This window comes from Camarhynchus parvulus, chromosome 3 (assembly GCF_901933205.1).
Source record: "Camarhynchus parvulus chromosome 3, STF_HiC, whole genome shotgun sequence".
Classification (NCBI taxonomy): Eukaryota; Metazoa; Chordata; class Aves; order Passeriformes; family Thraupidae; genus Camarhynchus; species Camarhynchus parvulus.
Window position 1 is genome coordinate 106152346 of NC_044573.1, and position 14638 is coordinate 106166983.

The 14638-nt window shown below is 37.7% G+C and overlaps 1 protein-coding gene across 1 annotated transcript in view; it reads right to left on the reverse strand.

The window, feature by feature from the left end:
• Positions 1 to 3885: 3885 nt before the first annotated feature.
• PREP (prolyl endopeptidase) overlaps positions 3886 to 14638 on the reverse strand; it is an 85858-nt gene continuing 75105 nt past the window's right edge. Inside the window, exons 12-15 of the mRNA XM_030944368.1 lie at positions 13140 to 13234; positions 9879 to 10010; positions 5476 to 5632; positions 3886 to 4699 (exon numbers count right to left, since the gene is read on the reverse strand). Coding sequence (XP_030800228.1) covers positions 4405 to 4699; positions 5476 to 5632; positions 9879 to 10010; positions 13140 to 13234 — 679 coding nt within the window. The 3' untranslated portion in view covers positions 3886 to 4404. The remainder of the gene's footprint in view (positions 4700 to 5475; positions 5633 to 9878; positions 10011 to 13139; positions 13235 to 14638) is intronic.

Here is a 14638-nt window from a genome sequence, read left to right on the forward strand (position 1 = left end):
ATCTTGCTTAAAACAGCATGTGTTTCCTCACCTTAGGGGCTTCAAGAATAGTAGCTCCTTCCTTTTTGCACACAGAAGGCCTGGGAGGCATTGAAAGCAGTGCACAAGCACAAATAGCAGTTTTCTGAGCAGCATGTGGCCAGCTGGAAATGTTTAAAGTCACCACACACTGATTCTTGCTGTTCAGGCTTTCAGCATTAAACTTCCACTGCAATGAGTAAGGGCATGAGCACCAAGTTTGTTCCTTGCCTCTCTTACTCCTCGTAACAAGGCAGAGAGATGTCAACAGAAAAGGGATTCTCACTAATACATTATTGCTTAGCTTTGGCTTTAAATGTTGAGTTTTCAGTTACTCCTCTGGAAAATTAGGAGAAACAGTCAAATCACAGTCCTCCTAGTCCAGAATTTCAGTAAATTTCTGTGCCAGTAGCTAGTCCAGCAGCTTGCACCGAGGGACTCTGTCACTAGGATTGCCCTCCTGTGAATAAACTGAAGACATGAGCTTATTCAGAATTTTCTATTCATGGATAATGTTATCTTGAGGACACACTATAGTTATCTTCAGGGACATGAGAACTGGAAGGCTACTCCACATACCCCACATCACTCTTTTGCAAGAGCAAGCTAAAAAAAGCCTAAGCAATGCTTTTTTTTTTTTCCTCCTGGCATATCCAAAGGCAGAAGTAATTAACACAAGGAAAAATGAACAAAGTTGCCAAACCTGGCTGTTCAAACCAGTAGGACCTATCCAAATTCTGAGAGGTCTGTACAAAGAGACAATTACACAAAAGTGGTCTACTAATGATTTTTGAAGTAGAAGAGCTTGGCAGAAAATTGTGTGGTTGTTTATTAGCCTGGCTTCCAAGTCCCTCCCTTGGCCTTCCCCCTAAATCCTACTCAGCTTGGAAAACCCCTTTCACAGGAGAGACTGTCAGGAAGGCTATAAGCAGATCTTTAGGCAATCCTGAGGGGCAACCTCAGGCTAAAAATAAATAAATGACCTGGCAACATTCATCTTTGAAAGCTGCTGCTGGCTGTACTGAATCCAGAAGTACTGCACTTATCTTTCTGCCTTCCTACAGACAGATGGCAAAGCAGAGCCAAGTCAAGAAAATCCTGCTCCAGAAGCTCTAGGTGCCAGGGACAGGTATCTATCTCCAAACTCCCTCTTCAGCACCCTCTATTCTTACATACCCACAGGCCAGCTGCCCTCTTGCATCCCTAGACTATAGAGTGCAGCTCCCAGCTGAAATCAGTACATACATACACATATTATCTATCTATCTATCTATCTATCTATCTATCTATCTATCTATCTATCTATCTATCTATCTATCTATCTATCTATCTCTATCTTTTTTGCAGCTACCAAAATGTAAAATGTATATCAACTCCAATGCAAAGGAATTCAAATCTCTCTCTCTGTAAAGAATTCTATGAAGACTCTCAGCTTTTAAAAATACTTCTGACTTTTTTCACATAAATCAACTCTAATGCAAATGTACATGCATGGGAGGAAAGACAACTAAGATATCTTTACATCAGTTGTGAAGACTATTAGGAGAATTATGTAAAAAGTTCATTTATTTCTATATAAAACCAGATTTTTTTCATGCAACATAAGCCTCTTACAGGGCTTTTTTGGGGGGTTGGATCTTGGTGAAAAACATCAGTATGTATTTTTCTAAGGTGGTTTTGAAAAAGCAGATATCTGGGAGGTTACCTTGCCCAGCTTGTGAATTTTGCTTCACATACTGGCAATAGACACCATAAAACAAGATACAAGAGTATCTTCATAAAATAGTGTTTCCACTATAGAGAAAATAACTTTGAAACGAGGCTAATAGAAATTTCATTATGTTTTATACAGCAGGAATGGTTTGACGCCAGGTCTATTTAATCAAAACCCCAAAGGTTTAAATCTCACTCTATTACAAGAGCATTACTCGCCCAGACTTAATTACAGATTCCAGTTGGAGTATGACCCTGTCTGCCTCAAATCAGCAACTCAGATAAAAGGACAGCTTTGCAACATCATGTTTTTGGCACCTGAATCCTGAATGTGGCACAGCTGATTAAGATCAAATAAATGTTGACATGATGACCCTGTTACAGAAACAAAATGCCTTTCCAGTACTCTGGAACATTTACTTTGTGAGTGGTGTCTCCAGCAAGTAGCTCCATTTTCAGTACTTCTGATTGCCACTCTGAGAAATGTTTGTTTCCAAAGTTTTCAGATTATGGGTCATCTGTCACGACACTGAGTCCTTCAGGGAACTCAGCTTCAACAGAAGGCTTCAGAAGGAAAAGGAGTTACTTTTAAGCTGTGCCAGAAGTTTTGTGCTTGAGCAAGTGGAGACCAAGGAAAAGCATTTTTAGGAACAGACCTAGAGATGACTGAGCTGGCTGTACTCAGGTATTTGCAATTCAATGCATGGACACAGTTCAGCTCTATTTCTTGAATGTCTGAGGACCATGTTTCCACACACCCTATCCTGCAAAGCTCTGCATCAGAGGTGAACTGTGTACTGCCCTCTTGACAGAAACTATAAATTCAATAGGAGGCTACATGCCACAACTATGAATGTTTCAAATGGAGATGGCACAGCTTTATGTGCTTTGTTTCTGCCACGTGGAAAAGCTGTTGAAAATTTCTAGATGATCAAAGGAGACAGTTAATATACCTCTAGGAAAAGGGGGGGTGCTGAATCTGTACCCTGTTTTCACAGCCTGGAAGAAAAAAAAAATCAACCCTCCCTCAACTCTCTACTCTGATTGTTTAATGCAATGCTGTGATCAGAGTGCAGAAGTTTACAGAGGATCTTGTAAACAACTCTAGTGCCCGTGGATCCTAAATAAACCCCAGATCACATACGGGTTTTACATGTGGTATTTCATATGAAAGCAGAAATAATTTTTTATTTCCTCCTAAAATCAAATTAGCCATACCTAATAAGGGCCTGGAGAGGATGATCTTTCCTGGACTCCAGAGAGAATCAAAAGAAGCCCAGATCATGAGGGAAAAAGAGTGACTCTGGTACAAATTTATTTTCATTTTGCTGCTCTTTAGAGCATTGCCCTCTCTTTTAAATACCACTCCTTCCTCTTCCTGCACCAAGACATTTTGTTTGTTTAGAGATAAAACTCCTGAGCCCAGAGTACAAATACTGTCCTTAGGGTCTAAGTATGAATGTAATGACAAGCATGACTCTGGAAGATTACATCAGTTCATCCAAAAATGAGAAACACTGATGTTTTGTGGAGGGGCAGCAAGACTAATAATAGTTGATAGAATACTTTTTTTTCCCTGCAAAATCAAACTGTAATTCCTGCAGTGCATCAGAGATTAAACAGTAGGCAAATAGTCACATCTACTCTACAGCTCTACAGCCTAGATGGGAAAAATGGCAGTTCAAATAATGTGCCTGTGTCAAATCATAGGGGAGTCTGACTATGAGCTTGCTGTTTTGCAGCCAAAATTAGGTTATATAGGCATGTTCAGATTTTGCCTTATTAGAGAATGTCCTGTGAGAAACATCAGAAAAAAACTGAACCTGAATAATCTAGACAAAACTGTGGCTTTGGGTTGGAGTGGGGTTTTTTATTTCGTTTTGTGTTAGTTTATATTTTGTTCATTTATTTAAATCAGTGCCTGGTCTACTCTTCAGAAACAGTTAAAGAAATAATTTCATATGGGTTGTTGGAGAGTATCTGTATAGCTTGACTGAGATTACAGTGAGAATCTAAGACTTCATCAAGTTTTTCAGCCTCCAGTCTTCTCTTCTGTGCAGAAATACATGGCAGAAGAGAAGACTGGTGACATCATGAAGTCTCTTTGGAAAGAAAGAACAATTTAGCAAAATCATTATTATAGACTGTAACACGTTTATGAACAGAATGTAATATAAGCTTTTTAATAATATTTGATGTAACTGGATTACCATCTCTTCAGTTTTTCATGGTTATCACTGAACACCTTCAATTTACATTCTTAAATAAATTACTGTGTAAATAAAATATGCTCAGAGATCTTGTATGTGAACAGTACTTACATTTAATTACAAATGATCTGGATATGTTTATAGGTGAAATACATTAAAACTGTTTACAGGAAATAAGCTCAAATAGCACTAATTTTGAAATCTAAATTTTCACAACAGTACTGAGAGTAGCTCAGCAATTTTTTTGAACATGCTTTTCAAAATGGAATTTGGAATGCAGTAGAAAAAAATCAAAGAAATGCCAAAAAGAGGGAAGCACAGAAGATGAAAACTCCATAGCAGGTTGGATCAATAAAATATTAAACTCTAGTTCTTAAATGTAAGTACTACACCATGTTGTAGTGTGGCTGTTCTTAAGTGTTAAAGCCCTTGTTTTCTAAAGGAGACAATAATAAGCATTTTTCTATTCAATCCACTCAAGATTTAGACATCGTGCTACAAAAGCGAACATATCTGACACTTCTTCTATAACTTTAGCAGTTGGCTTTCCTGCTCCATGGCCAGCCTTGGTGTCAACATGGATGAGAAGTGGATTGGTTTGTTTACTGCTTCGGCCCACAATGTACTGCAGGGTAGCGATGAACTTCAGAGAATGCAGAGGGACCACACGGTCATCGTGGTCTGCTGTGAGAAGCAGCGTGGAGGGATACTGGATGCCATCTTCTTCTGGCAGTTTGACATTGTGAAGTGGAGAGTACCTGAGAAAAACACACAAATGTTTCCACATCTTTTTCCTCAAGACCCAACAAGAAGGCCCTTTCCTACTGAAACCATCACAGTGGCATTTGTTAGCACTCAGAATAGAAAAGTTCTCAGGTACATAAATCAGAATTGTGCTAGTGGCAACTGACATGCAATAGGGGCCACAGATCTCTGGCTCTGAAATGTGAAGCAAGTACATTTCTTTATTTCCAAGAGAGACATATGTGTACATCTCACTGGAATGTCCAAAATATCAGGAGAAGCCAGCAGGGAAACTGCAGCAAAACCTGTCAAGTCCATAGCAAGATCCATCCTGCTGAAAACAGGGACTCTCAACAGAAGCTGAGAAATTAATTAAGATCCTATTATGGTTTAGTGCCATTCAATTCCTACAAATAAATCCAACCCACACTGTATAATACAATTCACAATGGTGACTGTCTCTCCCTCATGGTAAAAAATACAATTTATATAGTGGTCCACTTGAGAATATTCTGTTGTAATAGCCTAAAAGAGTCATTATTCAGAAAGAAAACCTCACGAACTGTTAAAAGCTGCTAGGAGAACAAGGCCTTTGAAAATAGGACCATTTGATTCAACAGGACTTTGAAGATAGTCTGGTTCAAAACTGACTTGTAAGGGAATGCTGAACTCCCCAAATTCAGTGTGGGAAATGAAGGAATCACTAGAATAGATATTGATCATGACAACTGGAAACTGTTGAGCAGACTATGTGTTTTAACAAGCACAGAGAGGATTTGAAGGCACTCACTTGCGCAGCCATTCGAACTGCTCCTTACAGTCGGAGCAGCCATAGTCCGTGGTCCAAGCATGGCCGATGGTGTACTTGTGGAATTTCAGCATGTCCATCACTCCCACTTGGGCAATAGCACAGCCAAACAGGTCAGGGCGCTGATTGGCACAGGCAGCTTCAGTGGGAGAACAATTCCATTAGTATTCAGGTCTTAAAGAATTAAGTTCAACAGTAAAAGGTTCACTACCAGGTCGTACTGGGAGTAGGCTGTCAGTGAACATGAAGTCAAATAAAGTTTCAAGCAAAACTGTAAGCAAATACACAAATGGATAAAAAATGTAACTCTGAAAAATGGTATGTTCAAAAGAACTTAAGAACCATTTCTGTGCTCTTCAGACACCAAACATGTTGTTCTATGTAAAATGCCTTTCAAACTACCAAATTAGGACTGAAGAAGAAATAAACTTTTAAAGCACATGAGATTTTGAACTACTGAACTGAAGGTACCTAAACCATTCGCTGTTTAAACTTTTAATATTAGTTTCAAGAAAGAAAAGGGCATTAAGGATCAAAAGCTCTCCATTTACTGATGAAAGTTGTCTTCCATAATTACTATGTAAACCCATAAGAAAAGCGTTTTGTTAAAAGCAGACTGTTACAAAATCAGTGGAATAATGTCAAATTAACAAAGTGAATTGCTGCTGTATTTTCTTGTTTTACAATTTTTATCTTCCTACAACTGGAAGGGACAATTTCTTTAAGAATAATGCTTGCCTCATATATTTTAAAAACAACTGCAGTAGGCACATCAAGCTGAGTATTCAAGGTATAAGAATGGCAAGTGGGAGATCTCTCCTGTCAATTATTATCTGATGAACTAGTTACTTCAGTTTTCTCTGAGCTGGAGTTAAGCCAGCTTATAAAAAAGCCATCAAAACACACATCCCCTGTAAATACAACTGTTTCCTCTCTTACTGTTTATTCACTTCAGTGTTTATCATAGCCTGTAAGTAAGTTCTTCAATTCCAATTCCTGTTTCTTGATTTAAACCTTTTCCCTGGTGATTTTACAAATTCCCCTGCCTTTTTTGAATTTTAAGAAACAAGAGCACTGAAATTTTCACTACTACAAGGGATCCCAGAATCCCTTAATTAATTCAGAACTATTCACTGTGCATCATGTAGGTATGATCTTTCCCAAATTATTCTTACCTCCCCGTTTTTGTCCGTTGTGAAAATGGATTGATTATCGCCACTCTTTGCCTCCTGCTAAGCATGACATTGCTATGACATGACTTTCCTTCCAGCTCAGCAAGGACTTTCTTTCACAGCTTTTGAAAATCCAAGAATAGCTCCTCACCTAGATCGCTGTTACAAGCCCCATATGCAGCCTGACTCCTTCAGCTAGCTCTAATACATTTGAAAGCTGCAACTTCAGCTGGCAGAATTCTTTCTTTTATGTCAGCTATTATTTATTGGTATTCATTTATTAGCTTGCCCATTTGAGAAGTCAGATTTACTCATCTGCAGCTTGTGGATCACCATGAACCATTTAAAACTTGGCATTACACTTGCCCCCTTCTGTTCCTCAGATATTCAGGCTTAGTAGCCTGCAATTTCATATCAGAGTTCACTTAGGATCCTGCATGTGCACCATCTGCTCCTGGCAACACACTACTTTTCATTGGATTGATTCATTCCAAAGCCTTTCCTGCTGATGCTTCAACTGGAGTCAGCTCCCCAGATTATTCTCCATGAAGACAGACCCGTGCAGGGAACCCCCCACCCTCTCCTCAGGAGGGAACATCAATACAAACAGACCATTTAGATGTTCTGCTTTGCAATTAATTTCCTTTAATGCTCCTTTTACATCTCACTAACCTGCAAGTCCCACAGATCATCTGGCCAGCTTCCTGCCTCTGATGAGCATAGAAAAATGTCATTGCTAATCTTAATATTGGAAGCAATTTGCTCATCGGTCTCCTGTGGTCTGTCTGTCCCTGCCAAGAGTTTACACTACACCCTATTTTCTTCATTTAAACATGATTTTTACTTTCTTAAAAATGAAATTTTACTTCTGGTCATCTCTGATATGTAACTATGCTAGCTCTTCCTTATTTGTGAGTAATTTCCATAAGGTACATATAGTGCCTTAAAGAGATGCTATGTAAAAGATCTTTAGGTTTTAACCGAAAGAACAGATCCCTCCTCTTCAAGCTATTTTCTTTTATGAACATAAATTGTATTGTGGTAGGAACAAAAGCCAAAACAACTAGCATAACATTTTATTTTAATACTCTTTATTTCAGAGTGTCTCTTGAAGCACTGTCTGTTGCTCAGGATTTTGGAAGAAATTGCTCCTTGTAGTTCCTTACGTAGTTACTTCAGTGAGAAATCACCTATGGAGACACTCACCCATGCACACTACACCTTTTCAATTAGCCATAATAATTATATGCATCAATAAAGTATAATCTGGAACAAGAATTAACTTGTGAATTTTATGCCCCTGTACATAACTTTGAGCTTTAAAATTCAATACGAAAATAAGCCCTCAAAAAGTCAGAACTGGTTTTGTCTAGGCAAACATGAGAGGTCAAACACTGCATTTGGAGGGATGTTTTGAGCTCACAGTTGTGCTTGCTGTGCTCAGCTTGGGGATCACACTGCAGGACAAGGAAGTCTTGTTTTGCAGTTGAATGAGGCAAGACAAGCTCAGGGCTCTGCAGTCCTCAGAGTCACCTCCTGTTAGTCTGACTGAAAGGAAACAGTATTTTGGAAGAGTGACAATACTCTTCCTTGTCAGCTTTTTCTTCAATAAATAAGAACGAAGAAAATGCAGCAGTGGGTCTTTGAACCTACAGGATGAGTTATGATCTCTAATGTTGCATCAATAACTATTGCAAAATTTATTTTTGCTTTGATAAAAAAGACCTTATAAGAATTTCCTGAATTCACCTGATTCTACTCAGTCAAGGAAAATCCCCATCTGGCTCATCAAGAGCATGGAAATCCTGCTTGACTGTAATCTACCAGTAAATTCAAGGGAAGGATTCTAGCAAGATTTTTAGAGCAGGGAGGTCTAGATTCCTAACACCTGTCTCCTACCAGAATGATGTACTTCCTGTAGTTGTCACTTACTTCCCCTTACTGACACAGGAGCCCAGCTGAATAGTTCAGCCAGTAACCCAGGGAGTTTTATTACTGAAGCTGGGTAGGATGAATCTCATCCTGACTGAAGCTGAAGTCCACATAATGATAAAGAAGTATTTTCAGAAGCTATGCAATATATTCAAAGTTCAACTGCACTTCCAACTATATATTTAGGCCCAACATAAAACTGACTTGAGCAATGCTTGCATTCCCAAATGGAGTACAAAGCCTTTAATCCTTTATCATATTCACCCATTTCTATTTTAAATGCACAAACACCTTCTGCCACTTGTTATTGAGAAGCATATAAGCAAAAACCAGAATACAGCTTTACAAGTACTGGTTAATCAATCTTTAAAACAATTGCTTTTTAAAAATAATAATGCAGGTCTAGCCAAGATGGCTTAGACCAAAGATCCATATAATTCCAAATTCTGTTTCTCATGCTGGATGCTAATTCACTGAAAAAATAGAATAAAATTAATAGAGTCAGTATACAGCAGCTAATAAATACAAAAAGAAGAGCAAGCAGAGTGGGCCTAGGAAAACTGCTCATCTTCTATAATTCAGTGGTTTATGAACTTGAGGTGCTTTTTTTACCCCCTTCTCACATAAGCAGCTCAAATCTGTCATACTGTCACCTTTCATACTGCTTAAAAAAAGGCAAACAGACCCTGATACTATTACTTTGTGTCTCATTTTCCTTTCAAAATTGCACAACAAATCACCTTCTTTTTTTCTTGTTACTTTCAGATAAGGATCTTATTAGAAAAAGATTTTGTAGCTCCTAGACTGCTCAGAATATGAGTTCTTTCTGTGGCAAGACTTCTGTTTAAGAGGAGGCTATTAATTTTCTTGAATTTAAGAACACAGCAGTGAATTTTAAGTGAACAAGATGCATTTTAACAGACCACACACAGTTTCCCAATGCTACATAAATTAATAGTTCAGTGGTTATTTTGTAATGGTTAACCTGAAGAAAGAAAGATTAAAAAAACCCATGTTTTTTTAAACCATTCTTACTTTCTGTGTGATTCTACCACAGGGTTAGCTCTTACCACACAAAACTGTGGGGTTTTTCCAGAGACTGCAGAATTCCAATGTCCTATGCAAGCAGCAAATGAAGTACTACTGTACATATTTAACACCTGGTATACATAAATGCATTGACATTCTGGCAGCTTTTGACAGGCAGATCTCATCAATTTTTGTCTTGATTACTTTAATAAGCCCAGCACCAAATCTGGGAAATAGACAAGCAGTTCTTACCAACTAAGAGGCCCCCATTTGAGCCTCCATTAATAGTCAGCTTCTTTGGGGATGTGTAGCCTTCCTTGATGAGGTATTTGGCAGCACACTGAAAGTCATCGAAGCAATTTTGTTTGTTGGCCAAGATACCACCTAGCAAGGAAACAAAACAAATCAGTTGATACCATAAAATCCTTTTGATACCATCTCTTCAGAAAAACATGTGTCCAAAAATACCTGGGAACAATTCCAGTTTCATGAACATTTTAATAATTGATGCTGCTCACAAAAACAGCGAAAATGAAAGATTCTGTCAACACAGAGAGGCTATAAGATGGTTCTGTCAATACCTCTGATGCTTTCAGAAACTCTGAATAATACATACCTATACTGCAGAGTGAGTGCCAGGTAATGTTCCTAACCAGTGAAAGGAAAGCTAAAAGCTTTGCACAGCAGAATGTATACAAAATGACCACAGTACAACACACTTGAGGTTTAAGCTAATGGGACTTTAACATCATTAAACTCAGTGACAGTTTCTTAGGGCAATAAAGATTCAGCTTATAAAATAGGCTATATAAAATAAGCACTTCTAATTTCCTGGATATATAATATGTGGCTGGTAATTTACTTTTTTTTCCTTTTAGTTGTTTTCAAACCAGATGATATAAAGCTATGGTCAAAAAGAGACTTCAGAGTTCCATCTTGCTTTGAAATTTTATTAATTAATTTTCAATATGGAAATGCTTAAGATACTGCCATCATGTTGAATGAAATTCCAAATATCATCCTATGTATAAGGGAACAAATAATGACAGAAAATGTTGGTTCTGATGATATCATTGAGAAGGCTTCTAGGTCTGAAAAAAAATTTTTTGCAGGGTGGAATAGGGAAGGAAAAGGATGGTTTTCCCTACAATCTTTGAATTATTTTAATAGAAGAGTATCAGCTTAGAGAACGCACAGTTGTCCAAATCTTGCTTGTTTGGCAAGAGACTAAAACTAGATCCTCCTCAAACATTACCATACCTAAAGACCATGGTAATCTCAGCCAATTAAATGCTAGTAAGAAAAGGGAACTAGGAAGAAAATCCTTGCATTCCTGTAGCAAAGGCAGTGGCCCAGCCAGGCAAGTGGGGCTTATAGGATGCAGAAATGGAAGTCCAGTTTCTTCTGCTTTCTTTAAAAGCTGCATGTTTATTCCAAGCTTATTACCTAAGGTTCCCCCTATGGTCCAGGAACCTTCAGGACAATTAATTTTACCCTAAATTAAGTTAGAGCTACAGTCTTGAGATGTCTCTTTATCTCCATTCTCCATCAAGTGATCCTTAGACAACCAGTTTACAATGGTTTTGTAAAACCATTTAAAAAACCAATAATTTTGTAAAATCTTTGTTTCTGCGTCACAGAAGTTTAGCAAGGTAAGTCTGACACTTAGTCATAAACATCTGGTAGAATTGGAAGCAGTACATTTGTAAGTTTTTGTGGTTTTTGTTGTTGTTTTTTTTTTTTTAACAAATACACATCATTCTTGTATTACCAAGACCGTTGAAGACAGACATACTGGGACAACAAAAAAAGTCTTTAAGTATGTGGCAATAAAGGCAAAATAAATCCTACTCCTTGCTCAAAACACCAGGCTGGTGTAAGGTCAGAATCCTGTTTATAAAATTAAACCTAAGCAAAAAAACCTTCTGTAATTGCTTCTGGAATTAAAAAAGAACAGATACATATTTTATTTCAAACTGCAATAAAAGACTTGGGTCAAAATCAAGCAGGAAATAGGTGCATCAAAGAAGCATTATCATATTAAAATAAATTTTATTAAAATCTACTACAAATCAATCTCCAAATTAAAATTAATGAAGGATACTTCATCTTTAGCAATAATATCCTGTATCTGCAAGCACAAACAGCTTCTATTTATGAAACTATTACATAATTAACTCAATTGTGAGGAAATGACCCAGACAAATAGTTACCACAGATGAAATAGTAAAATCAAGATGCAATGATCTGGAAATACCATTTTGTCTGATAAAAAGATATTATGGCTCACTGCCATGGCAAATTGCTAGATCATAAGCACCATTGTTTTGGTACATTTGCCTTGCTGACAACATTCCCAGCAACTTATGCACCAGATTCTTGGAATATGAGTGAAGTGTCACCATTAAATAAGGATAGGTATGTTCCTGAGATGAGAAGGACTTTTCCAAGCTTTTTCCCCTGGTGGAGGAATGTGGACAGTCAACAATAAGGCAAGTGGACAAAGACAATTAAATGATTAAGACAAGATGGGAAAAACATGGACTGAAATACATCAAAAGTGTTCAGAAAAGGGGAAAAGAGATTGACAGCTTTTCAGTGTTTGACTGAGTTGCCCTGTGGCATGACAGTCAGATTAAAGAAAACCCTAAAAGGTCAAATGATTGCCTACCAGCTGGATCACCCAAGAGTTCAGAGAGGATGATGTGAATGCACTTCTGGAGCTGATGGTTTTCATATGAACTTCAATCACAGAATCACAGAACCATTTAAGTTGGAAAAGACATTTAAGATCATCAAGTTCAACTGTTAACTCAGCACTGCCATGTCCCTAAGACACATCTATGTGTCTTTTAAATACCTCCAGGGACGGTGACTGAACAACTTCCATGGGCAGCCGGTTCTACTGCTTGAAAATCCTTTTGGTGAAGACATTTTTCCAGTCATATTCATCAAATTATTTTTAAAAAAAAAGGTCTATTCATAAATTATGCAAAAACAATACAGAAGAGTTTATACTCTGAACTCTAAGAGTTCACACCTTCCATAAAGTTCTGCAAACTTTTTTGTGTGTGTGTCAGTGTTGCTGTCTTGGGGATTTAGAATTGGGAACCTGCAATAATGAAAGAGGTAAGTGAAAGCAAGCCAGGTCTTTTGCAATAGGCAGACATTTTTTGTAAGATCAATTCAATATAAATAGCTGCATTTTCCTGTGTTTAACTCCAGGGAACTTGACATTGCTTAAAAAACCTCAATGATTTTGTTGGAAAATACTGTCTTTATACAAAACTGTTTTTAAGTAGGCTGCAAAAATGAAAATAATCTAATGAAAACCATCAAATTAACACTGGACAACGTACAGATCTAACATGTAAGTATGGAAAAAGATCTACTTTTGTGCAGAATAAGTAAAATGCAAAAGGAGACGTGAGCACAGGAGAAGGAGTGAACAGAAAATGTTGCAATTTTCATTACTAAGCCTGCAGTTTTGTTCCTGTGCTTTGACTGACTTACCTTTGTGCCAGGTCTCTCCATATTCGCCCCCGCCCCTGATGTTCGCCACTGCCAGAACTCCTCCCAGGTGTCGCACAAAAATAAGTCTTGACACGCTGAAAAAGCAAACAGATAAGAGGATTATTTTTATTTTCCAATTTTTATACACCTACCACTTCTGCAAAAATACTTTGAGGGAAAGATCTCTCCTGAAGTCAATGATGAAATTGTGAATTAAGTCCCTCTTGATGGCGAACCTGAGTAGTCAGGCTTTTCTGATGGTTATCCATGGAAATGAAACTCCCAGCAGCTTTAGCAGAGGAAGGAACCAGTGCTGGTCTGTTCTTCCTCCCTTAGTTCTGCTCTTCACAGGAGAGTGGCCAATGGTTTGGCCTAACAGATGACCACTCAGAATGTGTCACCATTTACAAAAATTATCTTCAAAGCCTGCAGTCTAGTCTAGTCTAGTCTAGACTACAGTTATGCAATACCACTGGACCTCCATAGCTTTCTGAATTGTTCCTCTTTTATGGGACTTCCACTTCTACAGAGAGGAAAGGAAGATTTAGCCCAAAGGAAGAAATTAAAGAATTAAGACTTAGGATCAGCACTTGATTTTTGTTTATGAGCAAGTATATTCAACCTAACTTCTGCTTAATTTACTTCTTTTGGACCTTTGCAATACTGTGTTTGCAAAGAAAAATTCTGTATCTACCATTCTTTTGTGCCATGGTCAGCAGTCAAGTCAGCAGCTGGCCAATCCCATTCTTACTCATTTTCTTCTTACATTGCTAAATACAAGACAAATAGTATAACATAAAATTATAGGTTCTGCCTCCCCTACTATCTCCTGAAACTGTCTGAAAGCAAAAATAGCATATTGTTTTAAAATGTCAAATTGCAAAAGCATCAAATATATTACTATCTTTTTTTTTAAATGGACTGAAGTAATCAAATTATATTTAACAATTAAAAAATGTTAATTGTTGATCTGTTGAGGCAGTAGCTTAACATCGCCGAAGCTGCAGAAGGCCAACCACACATAAGCAAAGGAGACAAGTAAAAAAACAATTCTTTTTTTTTCCCCTCTAGTATGTTTAAATTTCTTATTTACCTAAATTCTTTGCTCACCCAGAAACCACTGTCTACAGAAAATAAATTTGTTCAACCACAAGGGCAAGGGCTGTGTCTTTTTACCTTTAAGTCCCACTGCTGTTTATCAGAAATGGTTTGAAAAATGGCAGTCTTACAGTGTGTCTCCTGTGGATGTAGTATCACAACAGGTGAAGTTTTCATACCTCCCAAAGCAATTACCTTATGTACTGGCACATGTTCTTGAGAGTATATATCAAGGAGTAAGGAAATAAAAAGGAAAGCACAAGGATAACTGGTAAGAGATTTCTGCATTTTCATAACCATCAAAGGAAAAGCTTCCACCTAGGTTGGTTATCAGATGGCTCAGGAGCCATGAATTATCTCAGCTTCTGTACAATGAATTCTTAAGACCATCACTGCGAATT